Raw genomic sequence first — 23001 nt, 5'->3', positions numbered from 1 at the left:
TTTCTGTGAAGACTATTTTTTTTCCCAGAGCTTAAAACTGAACTCAGGGCCTTGCACATTCTAGGTAAGTGATCTTCCAGTGAGCTAAATCCCAACTCCAAAGTATAATTTTTCCCCCCCCCAGGGCTGAGGACCAAACCCAGGGCCTTGCTCGCACCGGGTGGGCGCCCTTCAGCTGGGCTAAACCCCCAGCCCCCCAAAGAATAAATTTTGAATTGTACATCTTGGTATATAATTCCACAAAGAACAAAAATGTGCTTCAAAAAAGAGTAAACTTACTTTATCTGTAATTGTTGCTATGTATCTCATACATTCTATATCGGAAGGGAACTGATTGACTTCCTTCACCAAATATTGAACAACTTTTACATGACCCTGTAAATACAACAAAAGCATAGAAAATAATTCTTTGAAAATTTGCCATATGCTTAACAACTTATTAAAAAAATAAAAACTTCAGCTGGGCACTGGTGGCTCACACCAGTAATCTTAGCTACTCAGAGGCTGAGATCTGAGGATCCCGGTTCAAAGCCAGCCCAGGCAGGAAAGTCCCTGAAACTCTGATCTCCAATTAAACACCAGAAAATCAGAAGTGGCACTGTGGCTCAAGTAGTAGAGTACTTGCCTTGAGCGAAGAGCTGAGGGACAGTACCTAGGCCTAGAGTTCAAGCCCCATGACAGATAAAAATAAATACTTCTAATTCACTAAATTTGAAACTAAAATTATATATTTCATATATACATATATTTCATTTACATAGATGTAGAATTGTTGGGGGGAGCTAAGAGCAAGGTGAGAGAGAAAGGAAAGGATGATAAGAAATGTACTCATTATCTTGCCCATGTAATTGTAACCCCTCTGTACAGTATGTTCACAAAAAATAAAAAAATAAAAAAAATAAAATAAAAAAAAGAAAGGAAAGGAAAGGATGGAGGCAAATATAATCAAAGTATATTATATCTATAAATGAAAATAGGATGAGACCCACTAAAACTTGTAACAAAAAAAGGGCGACATATGGAAATATTACAATGAAATTCCTTTATATAATTAGCATGTTCTAATAAAAATATACATTCTAAGGTACTAAGCATAAAATGTAGTGAACAAAGGAAGGCAGCATGAATGATTAGGCTAGGCAGGTTAATATAAACCAATTCTACAGCACTTTGTAGACCATGATAAGTAGCTTACAATTTTTCTTTAATTACAATGGGTAATTACAATTGGTAGATTTTTTTAAATATAGCAGAAAAAAAGAGATTTAACATATAGAAGGTAGACTGAGGTGTAACTGAAGTAGGGTGCTTGCCTAGCACGTACAAAACCCTAGATTCAATGCCCTCTCCCCATATACTATAAATTTTTTTGTGGAAGTGTGATCTATTGTCTTCCTAGTCAGGTAGAGAAAACATCCATTCACATATAGTAGCGTTTCTTAATTTAATTTTTACCGTATAACGTAACAAAATTGTCGAGATTCCAAGTGAATTTGCTTTAACACATAGCTCTTGGGCTTGGCCACAGAAAAAATAGAATGATAATACCAATTTTTTTTTTCTTAGTCGGTGTGGGGCTTGAACTCTGGGCCTGGGCACTGTCCTTCAGCTCTTCAGCTCAAGGCTAGTGCTCTACCTCTTGAGCCATAGTGCCACTTCCAGTTTTCTGGTGGTTTATTGGAGCTAAGAGTGTCACAGACTTTCCTGCCCAGGTTGGTTTTGAATCCTGATCCTCAGCTATCAGCCTCATGAGTAGCTAGGATTACAGATGGGAGCCACCAGTGGCTGGCTAATACCAATTTTTTAAAATGGAAATAATACTCAACTTTTTGAGATCAGTTTATTTTCTCATACAGTTTCAACTTAGAATTGGCTTAAAATGATTAAATTTTATCTTCTCCCTTTATGTAAAGTTACCTTTCGAAATGCTGACATAAGAGGTGTGATTTTCCGGTTATCTGCTGCATCCACATCTGCACCTGCTTGCACTAGCAATTGTACTACATCAAAATGACCACCATTAGATGCCAGCCACAATGGTGTATTTCCCTTCTTGTTACGAACATCAATATGAGCTCCTCTATAAAGAAAGAATATTAACACAGTTTGTCTCCTTAAGAGGCATCTTTTCTAATCTTAAAAAAATAAAAATACAAAAATACAATAATCTATAATTTATGTCAGAGTAAGATAATTTTACTTAGACTACAGAAGTTCTATATATAAAATAAAAAAACTGGCTTAAATTTAAGACAGTAATATAAACAGGATGAATTTGATCAAAGTATATTACATGCATATACCGTATAGCTAATTTATGCTAATAAAACAATTATTTTTAAAATGAAAATTACCCACCTGTTAATCAGAAGCTCACAAAATTTATAGTGACCTTTGTCTGCTGCTATTGTTAATGCAGTATCTCTTGAAGAAGGCACTGGAGGGGCATTGACATCTGCTCCTTTATCAAGGAGAACTCTTCCAACCTCGGCATATCCTCCAGAAGCAGCTTCCATCAAGGGAGTAAGACCAGTCTGTTTAAAGCAATTAATTATGCACTAAATAACACAACTTCTCACAAGGACTAACGTAACAACGTAACTGACTCTTTGGGTTTTTTTTTTGTTTTTTTGGGGTCCGGTCATGGGGCCTGAACTCTGGGCCTGAGAGCTGTCCCTCAGCTCTTCAGCTCAAGGCTGGCGCTCTACTGCTTGAGCCACAGCGCCACTTCCAGCTTTTTTCTTTTTGCTTATGTGGTGCTGAGGAATCAAACCCAGAGCCTCTGGCATGCACGTAACTGACTCTTAAGGAAACATTTCTTACAAAAAAGCTAAGCTTTATTCTATTCTTTTTTTTTTTTTTTGGTCAGTCGTGGGGCTTGAACTCTAGGCCTGGGCACTGTCCCTTAGCTCTTCGGCTTAAGGCAGGTGTTCTAGCACTTGAGCCATAGCACCATTTCCAATTTTCTTGTGGTTAATCGGAGATGAGAGTCTCCTGGCCTTTCCTGCACACAGGCTTTGAACCTTGATCCTCAGATCTCAGCCAGCACCTGGCTTATATTCTATTTTTAATTCGACTAAATAACAAGTGAAAATTGTTAGATCCAGTTAGATATGCCAAAATGAACTCACAACCTATTTTGCCTTATGCAAAAAAGAAAAACAAAGCCAAAGGTAGTGGTACATGCTGAGGAAGCTGAGGTAGAAAAAATTTTAATTTGAGGTCAGCCTGGGAAACCTACAAGTTCCAGGTCAACCAGGCTCAAAACCCTGTCTCAAAACAAAACAAAATGCCACACAACAGAAATGATTTCACACAATTTCTTTCTTTCTTTTTTTTTTGGGGGGGGGTCCGGTCGTGGGGCCTGAACTCTGGGCCTGGGCGCTGTCCCTCAGCTCTTCAGCTCAAGGCTAGCACTCTACCACTTGAGCCACACTCGCCACTTCCGGCTTTTTTCTTTTTGCTTATGTGGTGCTGAGGAATCGAACCCAGGGCCTCATGCGTGCATGGCAAGCGCTCTACCACTGAGCCACCTTCCCAGCCCTCACATAATGTCTGTGCTGCTATTGTTACCCATTAGATAATTTCTTTTCAAAATGAAGATATAGAAATACATCACTTCTTAAAATTTTTGCTTATGTCCCTTTTGTATATTAATCTCTAAACTTTTTCTCCCTTTCCCTCCCCTCTTCTCCCTCCTTTGTTTCTTTGAGGCAATATCTCGCTATGTAGCCCAGACTGGCCATCAGCTCTTAATCTTCCACAGTGCTGGGTTGACATTTTTGGCCTGATATTTCTTTTTTTTTTTTTCTTTTTTTGTCTGTCATGGGGCTTGAACTCTGGGCCTGGGCGCTGTCCCTCAGCAGGTCAACTTAAGGTAAGTGTTCTACGACTTGAGCCACAGTGCCACTTCTGATTTTCTGGTGGTTAACTGGAGATAAAAGAGTCTCATGGCCTTCCCTGCCTGGGCTGGCTTTGAACTGTGATCCTCATATTTCAGCTTCCTGAGTAGCTAGGATTATAGGTGTGAGTCACCAGCACCCAGCTTTGTCAATACATTTCTTACTGGTACCTGGATTTCTCCAGGACTTTTAATAGGTAAGTGGGCCACAAATAATACTTACATGGAAAAGACAAAACTAGATGGCAGTTAAAAAGTACAAGGGAAGCCAAGTACTGGTGGCTCATAACTATAAACTTGGCTACTCAGAAGGCTAAGATCTGAGGATTGCTGCCCAAAGCCAGCCAGGAAAGAAAAGACTTTGAGACTCATCTCTTTAATAAAACAATAAAAGCTGGAATTGGAGGTATGGTTCAAGTGGTAGAAGACCACTGTGGAGTGCAAAAGCCAAGTGAGAATGAAAAGACCTGAGATGAAGCCCCAGTACACACACACAGTCCAAGGGAAAAACCACATTCATTTCTTATATATTTTTTTGTTGGCTGGGGGGCTTGAACTCAGTTCCTGGGGAATGCTCAAGGCTAGTGCTCTACCACTTTGAGCCACAGCTCCACTTAAAAGTTTTCTGGTGGGGGTCTGGGAAGGTGGCTCAGTGGTAGAGCACTTGCCTTGCATGCTCAAGGCCCTGGGTTCAATTCCTTAGCACTACATAAACAAAAAGAAAAAAAGCCAGAAGTGGTGCTGTGGCTCAAGTGGTAGAGCACTAGCCTTGAACTGAAGAGCTGAGGGACAGTGCCCAGGCCCAGAGTTCAGGCCCCACGACTGGACCCAAAAAAAAAAAAAAAAAAAGTTTTCTGGTGGTTAATTGTTTGGTCTGGCATTGAACCATAATTCTCAGATCTTGGCATCCTGAGTAGTTAAGATTACAGGCATGAACCACTGGCACTTGGCTTCTTATTTCTTAGATTAGAAAAATGTAATTGTTTCATTAGCTTTAAAAAAGTATAACTAATAAAGTTTAGAGAGGTAAGATGAAATTTCCAATCAAACCTTTCAAATTTGAAATGACAGACTGGCTGTAACCTTACTATAAAAGATTTTCCCCTAAGCTAGGGTTCTATATATCTTACAGCTTGAAACAAAGTAAAACTACTGTCACAATTCCTATTTTCTAATTTTAAAGTCATGAATAGAAAGTAGAGGCCTCATTAAAAGGAGTTCTCTAAGTGGTAATAGTGTACACCAAACTATTATATAATATGATTTCCCAAACCTGTATTTGCCATGAGCTATATATGTCATGTTCTTTTTACTAGATATATGTCTGAAATAGTTTACCAATTATAAAATACTTACTTTTGCCCTATGTTCAACATTGGCTTTGCGGTCCAGAAGTAAACTCACTACTTCTGCTCGGCCTTGGAAACAGGCCAGGGTGAGAGCTGTATTCCGATTAGTTTCTATTTGAGCATTAATATCTGAACCCATATCAAGCAGCAGTTTCACTGCAGGAACATGTCCATTCATTGCAGCCAACATCAGAGGAGAAATACCTAATTTACTCCCAGTCCTAAGGGGGAAAATATGCTCAGAAAATAAAAGTAATATATTTCATATTTAAAAAACCATTAAAAATGAAAATTTATTTCAGCAATACAGAAAGATTTCTAACACTGATGAATATTTTACTTGCTTAGAATAGTAATAAGGAATAGGAAAATCTCACAATTTAAAATCAAAACTTACAAGTTATAAATTTTCAATTATAAGTACAAAGTACTTTCTGAAATAAGACCTCTTAAAGAAATCACATTACTGACATAAACTGGAATTGTTTATATATTATAGGAATAATCTTTGGCCTTGCAACTTCAGGACTATCTTAACTAAAATGTCAAGTGTCCAAGGGTTGAGGTACTGTTCAAATGATAGAACTATCTAGGCAAGTGCAAAGCCCTGATTTCAAACCTTAGTGTTGCCAAAAGAGGGGTGGGAAATGTTATCTGTCCAAATACTTAGGGAAAGACATTTAATGCTTAAGGTAGTGACTTACTAATCATTAGTCATAAAATGAATGAACAATTGATACCTTGAATTAATTTCTGCCCCAGCATTAAGAAGAATCTTAATGATATTAACATATCCTCCAGATGCAGCTAGACTCAATGGCGTATAATCAGACACATTTCTATGTTCTTTATTTGCACCCCGAGCCAGCAGCAAATCTACTACCTACAAAGTAAAATATGAATAGTGAAACCCAGTTTACACCAAGGGCTCAACTTATAAAGAAGAAAGTACAAAGAAATAGGACCTATGACTTCCTATCTATGTGTCCTAAATATTAAAATATCAGCATCAAAGAAATGGATTTAATTTTATACTAAGGAATTAAGATCTTTAAATTTGCATTTTACTTGTTTTAGAATTGTAACTGACTTAATCCCAATAAATGTAAGACAATTTTTATTTGGTTATCAGGGCAAGCAGATTGCTTACAAGGGCATTTACTATTCCCATTACATTAGCAAAACTATCCCACTCCTCAGAAATGAATGTCAAATGTCAAATGTCAAAACACATTTACCCTTTATTCAGGTAGCTAAAGTACCAGCCATGTACACATTGAAGAACCCAAGTAAAAGGTTTACAGAATGAAAATCTACATGAACATACCTCCTGACGTCCACCAGAACATGCCAATGAAAGTGGAGTATCCTTAGTTCGTTCAGATTGTGCTTCTATATCTCCACCTTTATCTAAAAGGATTTCAACAACTCCAACATGCCCTGCTGTTGCTGCTAAGATCAGTGGAGTAAAACCTAAATCAGAAAATAAAAATCTCTAACACATTTGTGCTTTTTAATTAAAGCTATTATTATAAATTCTCAATTATTTTAATAAAAAAGACAAAAACTTTAATCATTTAGCATAAAACTGCTCTAAACCCTAATTGGTTAAATGATAAAACATATAAACATCTGGCAAAAGTGAATGCTAAGTCAATAAAACTATTGGATGGGGCTGGGAAGGTGGCTCAGTGGCAGAGCACTTGCCTTGCATGCATGAGGCCCTGGGTTCAATTCCCCAGCACCACATAAGCAAAAAGAAAAAAAAAGCCGGAAGTGGCATTGTGGCTCAAGAGGTAGAGCGCTAGCCTTGAGCTGAAGAGCTGAGGGACAGCACCAAGGCCCAGAGTTCAGGCCCCACGACTGGACCCCCCCAAAAAAAACAACAAAAAAACAATTGGAGATTTACTGATATAGTCATTACAAACTTCAGTGTTTCTGTACAAACGAACTCAGGATTAAGGAGAAAGGTGACTACAACTTTTTTTTCAGTGCACAGGATTGAGCCCGGTCCTACAGTACTAGACAAGAGCTCTACCACTGCACTACAACCCCAGCTCTGCAATCAAAACTTGCTCACCTTCACTGATTATTTATACAGTATGTCAGACTTACACAGTATGTCTCAGATTTATATCATTAGTTGGGTTTAAATTACTGTATGATTTGCTCTGAATTTTGTGAAAATCTTATCTCTCAAGAAGCAAATGACAGCCAGGTGCTGGTGGCTCACATCTGTAATCCTAGCTACTCAGGAGGTTGAGATCTGAGGATCATGGTTCAAAGCCAGCCAAGGCAGGAAAGTTTGTGAGACTTATTTCCGATTAACCACCAGAAAACTGGAAGTGGCGCTGTGGCTCAGGTGGTAGAGCACTAGCCTGGAGCTGAAGAGCTCAAGGACGGTGCCCAGCCCCAGAGTTCAAGGGCAATGACCCAAAACAACAACAGCAACAACAACAACAACTACCACCAAACAAAAAAATGATAGGCAAAAATAAATTTTGAAAAAGAAAAAGTTTATCCTTCCAAGGGCACATAATATGCTTAACTTGAGCTATAAGTGAAAATTGTAGATGTATTGAAAGGCAACATGTCTTTAGTGGAAGTCAGGAAGCATTACTGGAAAAGAATTAAACATCCACAGTAAAACACTGAACTGTATACATTCTGAACATTTGCAATTTTTTCCCAACAGGGGTGTCCTTGGAAGTATACACCCATGAATATCAAGGATCTAGTATATTTTACTTTTGATTTCTTTTTTTTTTTGCCAGTCCTAGGAACTGTCCCTCAAGGCTACAGCACTCTATCACTTGAGCCATAACTCCACTTCCAGGTACTTCTATGATTAACTGGAGATAAGATTCTCACAGACTTTCCTGCCTGGGCTGGCTTTAAACTCAAACCTTAGATCTCAGCCTCCCCAGTAGCTAGGATTATAGGCATGAGCCACCAGTGCCTGGCTTACTTTTGAAGTTTTTGGAGAATTGTCTCTGAAAATTAAAATTTAGTCTTATTACTAACTGTAGGAACTACTTATTGATAGTGAAAAAAAAGGTACAACTGTTTTCTCATTGAATGATATGCACATTTTCTCTGTAACTGACTTTTTTTTTTTTTCAGGTAAGGGGTAGGTTTATTCCAGCTGGCACCATGTAACTGACATTTCTTACCTTTTTTGTCTCTGTGCTCAATTTTAGCATCTCGTGCAATGAGTACAGACACAAGTTCTTCATGACCTCCTGCACAAGCCAGTGTTAATGCTGTGTCATGATTGCTCTCAGTCTACGAAGAAAAAAATGATTATCAATTAAAATTAATTATTTCTTTTCACCATGAATATACAATTATCTTCCCTTTTCAAAGTAAACAAGAATGTGTAGAGTAAGTAAGGATGGCAAAGTAAGTTTATATCAAATAAACTAATCTACTCACATGTGCATCAATGTCAACTGAAGGATACACAGGGGAAACTATATTGCTTGGAGACTGTGAACAGGATTCAGGTGTAACACATTCTGTGACATGTGAAGAACTGTTGGAACCAGTGGGCACTCGGCTACTCACAGCTGAAAAACAACATTCACATTGCTAAATTCCATTCAAAAGAGTAGTTGTTTGTACATAGAAATATACACACAGAAACTCCTCAACAAATCAAAATAAAAATCCAGAAATTTCCATAGTAATATGTTGCGGTGGCCAAATCAGAAGCTTTGTTACCTTAAAAGCACCTACATTTGAATCCTAGTTCTAGCACTAGCTTTCTGAACTTGAGTAAGTAATTAACCTTGTCTGAACCTCAATTTTCCTTTTGTGTAGAATGGAAGGTTGTTGCAAAATCCACATAACATACTTCACAGAATACCATATATTTAGTGAACAAACAATAAACAGTAACACTTTTTACATTGTCAACACACAGAATATATCTTAATGCGTTTTTCTATCTTAGTTTAAAAAAGGAAATTTGATTTTAAAAATAAGAAAAAGAGAAGGTAACAAGTAAGGATAGTTCTCACATAGATAACTGGGATTATGTAGTCTAGAATTCAATATTTGCTTTGAAAATTTACTAGAATAAGTCAATTCCTCAAAGTGAAACTTCTTTATAAATGAACACTGGAACTTTGTATTTGAGACTCAAAATCTAATGTATGAGTAAAGAACCAGGCATGATTGGCATGTTTATAATCCCAGTACTTGGTAGCCTGAGAAAGGAAGATTATGAGTTCAAGACTAACTTGGCTACACAGTGAAAATGTATTTTGTTACAGTTTGAGCCTGTAATGCTAGCTACTTGGGTAGCAGACACTGGAGAATGGTGGTTTAAGGCTAGCCCAGGCATAAAAACTTGAAGAACTCTATCCACTCAATGGGTGTGGTAGTTAGTTCATGCCTATTATCCCAAGCTACATGAGGAGACACAAAAAGGGGATTGCAGTCATGGCCAGTCAGTTTTACATACATGGCATGAAGTGAGACCCTCTCTCAAAAATAGGTAACACAAAATAAACTGGTACAGTAGCTCAAGTAGTAGAGATCCTGCTTCACAAGCATAAAACCCTGAGCTCAAAACCCAGTACCGCCCCTCCCTAATTTTTTTTTTTAATTAAAAGACAGAAAATGAGTTGATAGGTGTGATGGGGTATGCTTATAATCCAGCATTAGGAGGGCCAAAGCAGTAGAACTATGAGTTCAACGCCAGCCTGGGCTACAAAGGAGACCTTAAATCAAGCTAAAATAAACAAAAAAAGCCCAAAATTGAGTTGTTACATCTTTTTTAATCTGAATATTTCTTATACTTCACAGGAAATGAAGTTTACCCACAGAAGGGGAAGTGGGATCTATATCAAAAGTATACTAGTCCAATAAATGATGTATTTAAAGCATTTAACATGGTATGTTCTCAGTAAATGTAATTATCAGCATGTGACAGTACAATTATTCAGTACAATTATCATTGTATTAAAATATATAAATATTATTTATGGAACAAAATTCAGAAAAAAACATATAATCATGAATAATATATAAGAAGCAAAGCTTAAGGGATGACTATAAGCTTCTATTTGTGGCCAGATTAAAAGTTAAAAAAACCACACAAGTTAAAGGACAATGAAAGTTAAAAATAAATGAAAGCACTTCAAGTACTGGAAAATGTTTTCTTTCTAGAAGTATGATATGAATGGATCCTAATCAAGGACACTATTCATAATAAATACGAATGGTTCAGTTTATTTAAGTTACTAGCTTAAATAATGTAGCAAAGTTTAAGATATCTGGATGTGTTATTACATGAGCTATCCCCTAGACTCCCCACCAATACATAAAACCATCTTGAAATGATAAATTTTGTCAATTTCTGTAGCCATATAATGAACATAATTCAACTACCCAGTTACAAACAGGGATGATTATTTTGTTTCACCTGTGAAAATATGACAATGTACTCCCTTTTGTCTCACTCAGTGAAACAAAAGCAGACATTGTGTTACACCTCAAAATAATTGATATATTTAGAAAACAGCTTAAAAATAATAATATACTAGATTGATAGAGAAAACCTTACTGATAAGATTTTAACAGTAGTTGGTCTTATAGTTAACATATATCTTAGTAAAGAACTACTTTTTTTATCATTATTGTATTTATTTATAACTTTTTTATGAAAAGCAGATATTTAAAAATACTTAAAATAGATGTTTAGGGTTGCTGAGCCACAATTTGACGCTATGAAAGTTGACTTAAAAAAGACTCTTCGCCGGGCGCTGGTGGCTCACGCCTGTAATCCTAGCTACTCAGGAGGCTGAGATCTGAGGATCGCGGTTCAAAGCCAGCCCGGGCAGGAGAGACCGTGAGACTCCTATCTCCAATAAACCGCCAGAAAACCGGAAGTGGCGCTGTAGCTCAAGTGGTAGAGCGCTCACCTTGAGCTGAAGAGCTGAGGGACAGCGCCCAGGCCCAGAGTTCAAGCCCCACGACCGACAAAAAAAAAAAAAAAAAAAAAAAAAAAAAAAGACTCTTCTAGGGCTGGGATGGTGGCTCAGTAGTAGACTGCTTGCCTTGCATGCATGAGGCCCTAGGTTTGATTCCTCAGCACCACATAAGCAGAAAAAAGCTGGAAGTGGCGCTGTGGCTCAAGTGGTAGGGCACTAGCCTTGAGCTGAAGAGCTGAGGGACAGCACCCATTCCCAGAGTTCAGCCCCCATGACCGACCAAAAAAAAAAAAAAAAAAAAAAGACCTTTCTATTTAACACATTACTAAAACCTGTATTGTTATGACACAATTTACTGTACACTTTTGTACTATATTATCCTAGAAACATTTTTCTACTGGTAATAATGACAATCAGAACCATTCCACAGAAAGCACTTAATAAGATTAGTTATAAATGAAAAGTTATAAAAATAAAATAAGAAAGTAAGAGATTTAAAAAGTACATATGCAATGAAAGTTTTATTATAAAAAGTACTGTATTACACAAGGATTATGATATTTTCATGAATTCTAAAATAGTTCCTATCTCTAAATGTGTCTGAAAATAAGAAAAGCAGATTTCCACAAAGATCAAAATATAATTGATTACATTTATATACTGTTCAAAATGTTATGTTTTAGCCTTTAACTCTGTGAAGTAGAAGAAAATTAGCTTTGTAGGTAGTCTAGGAGATAATAAGTATTATTATAAAAAGTTTCATGGAGCTGGGCATGCCTGTAATCCTAGCTACTCAGGAGGCTGAGATCTTAGGATCGTAGTTCAAAGCCAGCTCAGGCTGTGGGACTCTCTTATCTCCAATAAACTATCAGAAAACTGGAAGTGGCACTGTGGCTCAAGTGGTAGAGTGCTAGCCTTGAGCTGAAGAGCTGAGGCGAGTTCAAGCCCCACAGCGGACAAAAAACAAAACAAAACAAAACAAAAAAATAGCAATAAAGGAAAAAATGTTCCTGTACTTCGAGTGAAATATATTCCTGTTATATATAGTTATTTTCTAAAGTAAAATTTTTTGAGACTAAATCTGAAGGATAAGAACTAAATTTAATTCAAATAAAATTAATTATGTCTGTGGCCTGCTCTACAATCCTATTGATATAGGTTCTTCTAATTTATTTTACTTTCAACTTCTTTCACTTTCAATTAAGGAAATTAAGTGAAACAAACATAAAGAAAATAGTATTTTTTAATATTAAGTAAAGTCAGCTCATCATCTTGAACAAAGGAAATAAAAATATTGCCATGATTTCAAAACAGATAACCTACACAAAGCGGAAATTTTTATATGAAAACAATTTTGAATGTATATAACTTAAAAAGGAATATCAGGGGGCTGGGAAGGCGGCTCAGTGGTAGAATGCTTGCCTTGCATGCATGAGGCCCTGGGTTAGATTCCTCAGCATGGCATAAGCAGAAAAAGCCAGAAGTGGCACTGTGGCTTAAGTGGTAGAGCATTAGCCTTAAGCTGAAGAACTGAGGAACAGTGCCCAGGCCCAGAGTTCAGGACCCAGGACTGACAAAAAACAAAAACAAAGGAATAGCATGCCAGGTGCTGGTGGCTCACACTTGTAATCCTAGCTACTCAGGAGGCTGAGATCTGAGGACTGTGGTTCAAAGGCAGCCTAGGCAAGAAAGTCTGTGAGACTCTTATCTCCAATAAACCACTACAAAACCAGAAGTGACACTGTGGTTCAAGTGGTAGAGTGCTAGCCTTGAGCTGAAGAGCTGAGGGACAGCACCCAGGCCCAGAGTTCAAGCCCCACAGCTGACAAAAAAAAAAAAAGAATACCATAAAATATGGTAGAGCAACATCTAAAATTAATTTTCTAGTTCATACTAACATTTTACAATTAAAAGATGTTTTCTAAACTATTTTAAGTTATATGTAAAAGATCACTTACATTTAGCAAATATTTTATTTATTTTCTTAGCAAATACTTTAGCAAAATACTTTTCCTTTAAAAATCATCTGTAAAAACTGCCATAAAGTTAACACACATTACTTTTACAGTAGTTTCTACATTCTTTATTAAAAGGGGGAAGGGCCTGCAATTGTATTGGCCAATAATATGGGTCTCATAACTCAAATTGAACACTTAATTAAGAATATTATAATTCTCATTACTGAACCCTGAGTTTTAAAAATGGTATTGTCAGATCATCAGTTTCATCATTATTCATAATCATTCCTCATACTCTAATATTTGTCTTTATCCAGATTATAAATCAGAACTATAAACAAATTATAAGAGTTTATTCATAATATGTAACAATTTTCAATACTAAAGATACACATTAATTGACTTAGTTGCAATAGGTGAAAAATGTAAAAATTCAAAATACAAAGAGCCTAACTCTTAAAAACATTTCCCACCATATTAATTTTAAGAAAACGAAGACATTTATCCTCTGCCTAATGATACCTCTTTTATTTCAGATGAGCCTCAATACAATAGCACTTTTATAACCAATGGAAGTCATTCACATGCTCAATAAAATCCCTGATTTAAGTAACCTTATTTCACATTTTTAATTTCCATAAAGATTAGGAAGACTAAAGAATCACAAAAGAAGAAAGGAAACTGAGATAGCATAATTGGGGGAGGGGAGAATATGACAAGAGGAAACAGACAACAGTAAAGAAAAAAAATGTTGCAATCAAGAGACAGAGGACTGGCCTGCCTTTGAATATCAATCCAGCTACATCTTAGTTCTTGGTCTTCATCCACTGTCAACAGCCATTCTGGCTGCATTTCTGAATTGGGCTCTCTTTAGGAAGGTAAATGATTAATTGCATTGTATTCCCACTGCTGCAAGGACAATGAAAGGGAAAGTAAACTTGTGCACCTCATTTCATATCTAGTTGTAATTTTCCACACAACAATAAACAAAAACATATACTTTAAGATTATCTGGTCATGTGTGTGTGTGTGTGTGTCTGTGTGTGCGTGCGCGCGCATGTATGTTAATCAAAAGTTAATGAAAAAAAGTCCCCTCTTTGAATCATCAAATGTCAATATCGTAAGTCTATTTTAATCTTCTAACTACAAACACTATGAAATGGAATTTTCTCTAAACATCCCATTTAATTAGAAATAATTAATTTGGTCTAATAAAAATGCAAGATGATTTAAAATTATGATTTCCAAACATAAATCACCAGGAGGAAAATTTAAAACATCATCTTATATGAATAACTCTAAAACACAAATTCTGTCCTGAGAGCTCTTGTCCAAGATACAACCCAGAATAGCTTTCACAGCAATTATCTGAAATAAAGGATTCCAGCAACTTTATTACTTTTTTGCCTTTGAAATGTGACCAAAAAAAGAACAGAGTAATAATACACTTTTATGTTAGTGCTTGTTGACTTAAGTTAAACTCATTTCCAAAGTATCTCAAGAAATGAATTCAAAGAAGTGAGTACAAAAATAGTTCTAAAATAAAAAAGTAAAATCAATGTCTGTGTTTTTGAGGGGTACTTAAAGAGGTTGAGCACACAGATTAGAGAGAAATGACTTCAGACATATTTTTAACCCACCTGCTATCAGGTCATCAAGAGTGTCGGTAAGCGTCTGGGCTGGAGTTGCAACCATTAGTCCATCTGGTTCTTGAACTAATAGCCCCTGATCATGTCCAGTAATAGCAATCTGAGGCTGTCCTACAATATGCTGATTACCTGATACTTTCTGAAGTTCAAGAGAATTTGTCCCATTAGAACCTAAGTCTCTGGAAAAGTTACACTGTGGAGGTGATAAAGGCTGGACCGGGACATAATCAATTTGTTCTGCCGATGGTGGAGTCTGTTGCTCATCATCAACATCATTATTTTTAAATAAGATTGTGTCAACCTGAGGTAATTCTGAAAAGTGATCCTCTGGGAGACTACTATCTCTTTCCCCTTCTGGGAAGACTCCTCTATGAGAGCACTGCTGATGTAGAGACACTGTGTCTTTCTGACCTTTGGTTTCCAAGTATTCTTTGGTAAATTGCTGTTGTGTTTTCATCTGCAACTGCCTTTCCACTTTCTGCAGTTCTTTCAGTATTTTCTTCTTCTTCTGGACTTGCTCTTCTCTGTTCTTTTTAAGTTCTTCTATCTTATCTTTGTTCAGAGGTTCACCTTGAATTAACTCCAATGACTTAAGCTGTGCTTTTTCAATAGCACTAATTCTTTGTCCCAGTTCATTCAGCTTTCCTTCAGTCTCCTCTACTATGCACTCCAAAGGCTGGTATGGGTGAAAAGGTGGCAGTAGGTCCTGATCTGCTACCTGCAGGGAACTGGACTTCTGCTTGGATGTACCTAAGCACATGAAAAATGTTTGAAAAAGTGCCATGCTAAAAAAATAAAATAAAAAAGAAAGGAAGGAAGACAAGAAAAAGAAAAGAAAAACAAAACAGAAAACAAAACAAAAAAAACCTCAAAAGAAAAAAAATAACACCTCCCATCCACCCCACATGTGGATCACCCTCCCCAAACTTGTTTGAGTAATACTGTAGAATGAATGTCTAAAGAGTCACACCAGTGTTAGGTAGATTAAGGCCTACAATATATCAACCATTTCACAGAGCATGAACTCAGATATTCAATTCAAAAAGTGTAGTTTTAAAAATCTACTCTTTAGGATAAAAGGATTAAGACAGGCAAAGAGAAAAGGAAACGAATCTCAAACTTCCCTTGATCAGATTGGAACATCACATCTAAAGCACAATCAAATTAATGTTGAGAAACAGTAATATTAATGTTTGCTTAACTGTTCTTTCAAACAATTTCTTTTGCAATATCTATGGGAGAAAGGTTACTACAACAGTCCAAACAGTTAAAGTAGGGAAAAGTGTCAAGTTGCTGAAATATTTCTTTTCTTATATCAAAGAATATATGAAATCAGTTTTCTCAAGACATCCTTTTTTTTTTGCTTTCTCCTTATTTTTGGGGGTACTGGGGTTTGAAGTCAAGGTCTTATGCTTGTTAAGAAAGCAATCTCCACTTAAAACTACACACCCAGCCCTCCAGCATATCTTTGGAAAATTGTCCATTAAATGTTTTTAAAACTTTAATATCTAAACACTATATTAAACTTATATTACAATAGATATCCTGAGCTTAACTATCTGTGAGAAAAACCCTGAGTTATTACAAGGAAATCAATAATTCCATATAGGATTACTCATACTGACACTGTATATTATTATCAAAGGATATAGTATTACTTTTTTTTTTTTGTCGGTCGTGGGGCTTGAACTCTGGGCCTGGACACTGTCCCTCAGCTCTTCAGCTCAAGGCGAGTGCTCTACCACTTGAGCTACAGCGCCACTTCCGGTTTTCTGGTGGTTTATTGGAGATAGGAGTCTCACGGTCTCTCCTGCCCGGGCTGGCTTTGAACCGCGATCCTCAGATCTCAGCCTCCTGAGTAGCTAGGATTACAGGCGTGAACCATCAGCGCCCGGCGATATAGTATTACTTTAAGGCATTAACTTATACTTAAGTTACTTTGTTATAACAAATCAGCTGAAAAATAGGTACCAATATCAATAGTCCCAACATGTAGCTATGAAATGTGAAAAATATACTGCTACTTTCTTTTGGGGCAGGGAAGGGTTGTAACTCAAGGTCTTGTGCTTATTAGGCAGATCCTCTACTACTTGAGTGTCACCTGTGGACTTTTTTTTTTTTTTTATCCCGGGGCCAGTCTCAGAACAAGATCTTCCTAACAATGTATGTCTTCCTATACAGCTAGAACTATAGATAATGCCCTACCAACCATACATGGCTTATTGAGATGGGTCTTTTTTTCTCCTCAGGCTGGCCTTAAACCAAAACTTGATTTCTGCTACTGAGTAGCTGGGATTACAGATGTGAATCATCATACATATCTTTTGGTGTAACTCTAATGCAAATTCAGTGCTTGGTTTTATTTAGGAGGAATTAGGATTATCCAGAAACATAGAAGAACAAACTGCTGATTCAGACTATAATGGATGCACCTCAAAAAAACCATACTAAGTGAAGGGAGTCTTGTACAGTATCATTTATATCAATTTTATGGACAAAAGGCATTATACAGACAGAAAAGAGTAGTTGCCTGGGATTATAGCAATGGAACAAAGTTCAATACCAAACAGACATGAGATAAATTTTTAGGGTCATAGGCTTCTAACTTTTTTTTTTTTTTTGGTTGGTCATGGGGCTTGAACTCTGGGCCTGGGCGCTGTCCCTCAGCTCTTCAGCTCAAGGCGAGCACTCTACTGCTTGAGCCTCAGTGCCACTTCCAGTTTTCTGGTGGTTTATTGGAGATAAGAGTCTCACGGACTTTCCTTGCCCGGGCTGGCTTTGAACCGTGATCCTCATATCTCAGCCTCCTCAGTAGCTAGGATCAGGCGTGAGCCACCGGTGCCCGGCTCATAGAAGGCTTCTAAAACTAAATGTATTCATAAGGCTGAGACCTGAGGATTATGTTTCAAAACTTGCTGGGTTGGGAAAGTCTGTGAGACTCATCTCCAATTAACACTCAGAAAACCAAAAGTGGTGTTGTAGATCAAAGTGGTAGAGCACTAGCCATGAGTGAAAAAGCTCAGAGACTGCCTAGGCTCAAAGTTCAAGCCCCATGACTGACAAAACAAAAAAAAAAGTAGATGAATGATATTAATGGTTTCAGAAGTGTCCAATTTACTAAAATTCATTGCACATTACACATTTAAAATGATTGTACTAAAAGTGATTGAATTTTATGATATAACTTAAAAAGTAATGCTGTTTAAGAAAGGAAAAGAATGTAACAAAATAGTGGTCTACTCTTTTGGATGTAAATGAATGCTACAGATAAAGATATTTTGGGGGAGGGGGTTGTAGATAAGACAGGGTCTCTGTAACCCAAGTCACTTAAGGGCACTTCAACTCAGGATCTTATAGCTCCAAGCTACTGATTACTAAGCCCAGCTAAGAACTTTAAAAATATCCAGTATATTAAATGATTCTTAAGTACAAAGGGGAAAACTTATTCATTAGGTGCTAAAATGTTCTAAGTTACAAAGCCAGCTTGATAAGAGAAAACCACATCTCACACCTATAATTCCAGACACTTAAGAAGCAGAGATCTAAAGGATTGTGATTCAAGACCAGCCTGGGCAGAAAGTTTGCTAGACTCCATCTCCAAAGTAGCCAGCAAAAAGCAGGGCTGGAGTGTGAATCAAGTAGAAAAATGCTAGCCTAGAAGGCATGAAGCTTTGAGTGCAACAACAGTACTGACAAAAAAAGTAAATTTAAATAGAATTTTTTAAAACTGTAGGTAGTTCAAATATATATAACATATAACTGAAAAAAATCTAAGTTTTCCTCCTACATACTAACTTTACAAAGGTAGCAACCATAGTTCCAGTATCGCTGCCATCACTTTCAGATGCTTATTCATTCCTTTACCAAACTTTAGCAAAGTATATTGTCTATATATAATTTTATATTTCTATCTGACCAATTTGGTGAAGAAAGACTATTCTTTCAGAATAAAGCCAACAGTGTTTGTGAGATAATTTATTACTACTTCCATAAGACCTTACATAAGCTATGGTTTATCTGTTTAAAATGCTTAATGACAATTACTAGGTAAGATAAGAGATCCACTAGCACAGCAAGGAAAATTTCACTTTTGCAATAAATGCAAATGACATTAGCAAATTTAAAAGTTCTACAAAGAATGAATTCTCCTTTAATATTCTTACATTTCAAAGTATCCTTAGTATTTTGGTTTTGTCATTGAGACAGGGTCTCACTATATAGCACAGACTGGAGGTGAATATTCAATCTTCCTGCCTCAGCCTAAGTGTAGGGATTATAGGTGTACACTACCATGACCAGAATAAATTTCAAAGTACCCTTGTATAGCTGCTATATAATTTTTGTGCTGAAGTGTAACGTTAATCAGATTGTTAATTATGATCAAATTGGACATTCATGGGTTTAAAAGCTTTACAGGTCCAAAACAAGACTGGAATTTTGAGGACAGTAATGGATAGGAATATACGATCTAGTTTATTAACAAATAATAATGTAAAGGAAGGTGAAACATAAATTAGAAATAATAACTTATTTAACTGTAACTGACAGATTATAAATCCAGACCATTTTTAGCATTAATGGTAAGACAGTGGAGTGAGGCACTGGTGGCTCACAGCTGTAATCCTAGCTACTGAGGAGGCTGAGATTTGAGGATTGAGGTTCAAGACAGGAAAGCCTTGAGACTCTTATCTCCAATAAACTACTCAGAAAAAGCCAGAAGTGGCGTTGTGGCTCAAGTGGTAAAGCAAAAGAAGCTCAGGCCTTGAGGTGAAGCCCAGGATCAACAACAACAACAATAAAGGGTAAAATAGTGAAATTAATAAATAGCAAGCAGCTCTTCTCCAGTCAATGATTAAATGTTCATGAGAAAAAGAGAATTGCCTAAAAAGACATCAAAGCATTACCACAACCTAAACATCTCAAGAACAAACGAAGTTGGTGAAAACAGTTATCAATTACTAATTCCTAAAAGCTGTGCCAACACCATTTATTCATTTACTAGTGATTGTGACATAGTTTCATTTGACAGGAAAATTTTTCAGTAGACTGCCAGAGGTATCATTCATCACCATAAAAGAATTCTAACTCTTCAGATATCTCCCACTCTTAGGTGTAAAAAAATCATTCATTGATAACACGAAGTAGCACCAAAAAGTACAAGCTATCATTTCATCTCTTTTGGCTTATTTTCTTTTTATCCTCTTTTTTTTCCTATTATATTTCTCTATTGCCTCTTTTTCTCTAATAACAAAACTAGAAAAAATATGCAATAAATACTAGGATCTAGAGACAACACAAACATGACCTTTATCAAGGTAACCCTTAGAGGAGGAACACAAGGTGTAACTTCCCTGAACATTTAAAATACTATTTATTGGGCTGGGAAGGTGGCTCAGTGGTAGAGCGCTTGCCTTGCATGCATGAGGCCCTGGGTTCGATTCCTCAGCACCACATAAGCAAAAAGAAAAAAAGCCGGAAGTGGCGCTGTGGCTCAAGTGGTAGAGCGCTAGCCTTGAGCTGAAGAGCTGAGGGACAGCGCCCAGGCCCAGAGTTCAGGCCCCACGACCGGACCCCACCCCCCCAAAAAAAGAAATACTATTTATTGAAACAAACACCAGGAAATGTAAACATGGATTTTGTTGTTGTTGGTAGTGTTTGTTTTTGCTTTTCTTCTAGAAAGGGTAAATAAAAGGGTGCAGAAGGATGAACAAAAATCATGGTATTTAGTATACACTATACAGAAAATGACCTATGTAACTTGTGGGCAGGAAGAATGGGAGGGAGAAAGTAGGGGAAAGTAAAGGAAGAGGTGACATTGTCCAAAAAAACAAATGTACCCATTAAATGACTTATGAAATAGTAATTCCTCAGTACAACACCTTAATAATAACAATAACATATAAAAAAAAACATGACCTGTATTATTTTTATGGATAGTAAGGGAAGCAGACATACACTTGCTAAATACTTATTTTACCACTTAAGATTTAAGCTTAATCATATCATTTTTTTTGGGGGGGGGGGTCCAGTCATGGGGCCTGAACTCTGGGCCTGGGTGCTGTCCCTCAGCTCTTCAGCTCAAGGCTAGCACTCTACCACTTGAGCCATAGCACCACTTCCGGCTTTTTTCTTTTTGCTTATGTGGTGCTGAGGAATCGAACTCAGGGCCTCATGCATGCAAGGCAAGCGCTCTACCACTAAGCCACCTTCCCAGCCCAATCATATCATTTTTGAGTACCAATTAGTACACTATGCCATAGAAAAATAATGACCAAAGGAAGAAACATTATGTACAGATGGATCTAGACTTCATTTCTTTTTTCCCTTACTTTTGTCTAATCAAATTTAAGCCTTATTTTTCAGTTCCCTTGCTTTCTCTTACCATACATCACCCAACAGAAGGATTTTACAAACATCATTTCTTAGATAGAAGATAAGGTTGGTAAAGTAGAATTGAAAGTAACACGAATAAATAACTAGATAATATATATTATCTAATAGCTAGAGGTGTAGCTTCAGTGGTAGAGTTGCCTGCCTAGGAAATTTGTGTGGAGGCCATGAGTTCAAACCCTAGTACTGCCTCCAGAAAATTAATTAAAAAACAGATGTATATTGTTTCCTGAGTTTTAATATAAAATATTTCTTATTTATACAATATGTAAAATATTTATTTATACAATACCCCACTCCATTTTTTTGCTTTATGTATAAATATTATCTCAAAATTTCCCAAGGTAGGCCAGGTATGATTGCTTCTGCCTATAATCCTTGTTACTTGGGAGGTAAAGATTGGGAAGACAGTCGGGCGCTGGTGGCTCACGCCTGTAATCCTAGCTACTCAGGAGGCTGAGATCTGAGGATCGCGGTTTAAAGCCAGCCCGGGCAGGAGAGACCGTGAGACTCCTATCTCCAATAAACCACCAGAAAACCGGAAGTGGCGCTGTAGCTCAAGTGGAAGAGCACTCACTCGCCTTGAGCTGAAGAGCTGAGGGACAGCGCCCAGGCCCAGAGTTCAAGCCCCACGACCGACAAAAAAAAAAAAAAAAAGATTGGAAAGACAATACTTCAAGGCTAGCCAGGAAAAAAGTTAGAGATACCCAATCTCAAGCAACAAGATTGGTATACTGATTCATGCCTGTTACCTCAGGTATCTAGGAGGCCGTAAGTAGGAACCAGGATGCCAGGCCACCCCAAACAAAAAGCTACCTGGATGGGGGAAGAGGAGGGAGTGGGCTGTAGGCATGGATCAATAAGCGGAAGAGCTATCAAGTACTAGGCTACCAAGTGTGAGGCCTTGAGTTCAAACTCCAGTTCTACCAAAAATTTCTCAAAGTAAAAGGACTATGTCAACCAAGGGTACCTAAAGATAGACCATCTTTTACATGGTAACAGATGCATTCAGTTTTTCTCTTTTAACTAAGAGCAGTTATTTGTAAAAACACATTACTAAATTTGGTCAAATATAAAGTCACATAAGCATGATTCATAAGAAAAAGAGGAAAGAAAATTAGTATTAAAATTTGCAAGTGAGGGCTGGGTATGTGGCTTAGTGACAGAGTGCTTACGTAGCATTCATGAAGCCCTAGCTTTGATTCCTCAGTACCCATAAATAGAAAGAGCTGGAAGTGGCGCTGTGGCTCAAGTAGTAGAGTGCTAGCCTTAAACAAAAGAAGCTCAGGAATAGCACCCAGGCCCCAAGTTCAAGCCCCAGGAAAATAAAACAAAATTAAACTAAATTTTCAAATGAACATTCCCATTTAAATAATTGCAATGTTTTTCTACATAATTTTAATGATTTGATATAAAATGTGAGCATTTCCTGTTACCCACTTCAGTAAACAACTCCAGGATAACAAGCAGCATGTTAATTTAATTCTTACTTTATACATCTGTTTTTGATCTTTTGTCTATCATTCTGTTATACTATTTGATTTGTATATTTGGTGGTACTGGGGTTTCAACTCCTGCATTTGGGCTTGCTGTGCAAGTGCTCTACCAATTGACCACTCCTCTATCCTGTTTTGCTTGTTATTTTTTAGTCTTAATTTTTTTTTAGTCTTAATTTTTTTGTTCAGTCTGGTATACCTGGTATACCTCCCATGTAGCTGGTATATAGACAAGCACTACATATTCTGCTTTTTATTTATTAAGATTAGTGTCTGGTTAACTTTTTGCCCAGACTTGCCTTCCAATTTCAGCCTCCCA

General features: G+C 37.0%; 1 protein-coding gene across 3 annotated transcripts in view; it reads right to left on the bottom strand.

The window, feature by feature from the left end:
- Positions 1 to 23001, bottom strand: part of Ankhd1 (ankyrin repeat and KH domain containing 1) — a 135052-nt gene that overhangs the window by 31977 nt on the left and 80074 nt on the right. For all 3 annotated transcript variants that reach the window (XM_070036163.1, XM_070036165.1, XM_070036164.1), the window contains 9 exons: positions 14788 to 15546; positions 8686 to 8819; positions 8424 to 8535; positions 6578 to 6723; positions 5991 to 6133; positions 5258 to 5471; positions 2359 to 2534; positions 1918 to 2080; positions 280 to 375 (listed from right to left, as the gene is read on the bottom strand). In XM_070036163.1, the coding sequence (XP_069892264.1) occupies positions 280 to 375; positions 1918 to 2080; positions 2359 to 2534; positions 5258 to 5471; positions 5991 to 6133; positions 6578 to 6723; positions 8424 to 8535; positions 8686 to 8819; positions 14788 to 15546 (1943 nt within the window). The remainder of the gene's footprint in view (positions 1 to 279; positions 376 to 1917; positions 2081 to 2358; positions 2535 to 5257; positions 5472 to 5990; positions 6134 to 6577; positions 6724 to 8423; positions 8536 to 8685; positions 8820 to 14787; positions 15547 to 23001) is intronic.

Source organism: Dipodomys merriami, unplaced genomic scaffold (assembly GCF_024711535.1).
Source record: "Dipodomys merriami isolate MVZ:Mamm:240054 unplaced genomic scaffold, mDipMer1.0.p SCAF_27, whole genome shotgun sequence".
NCBI lineage: Eukaryota > Metazoa > Chordata > Mammalia > Rodentia > Heteromyidae > Dipodomys > Dipodomys merriami.
This window is presented reverse-complemented; position numbering and strand designations above follow the sequence as displayed.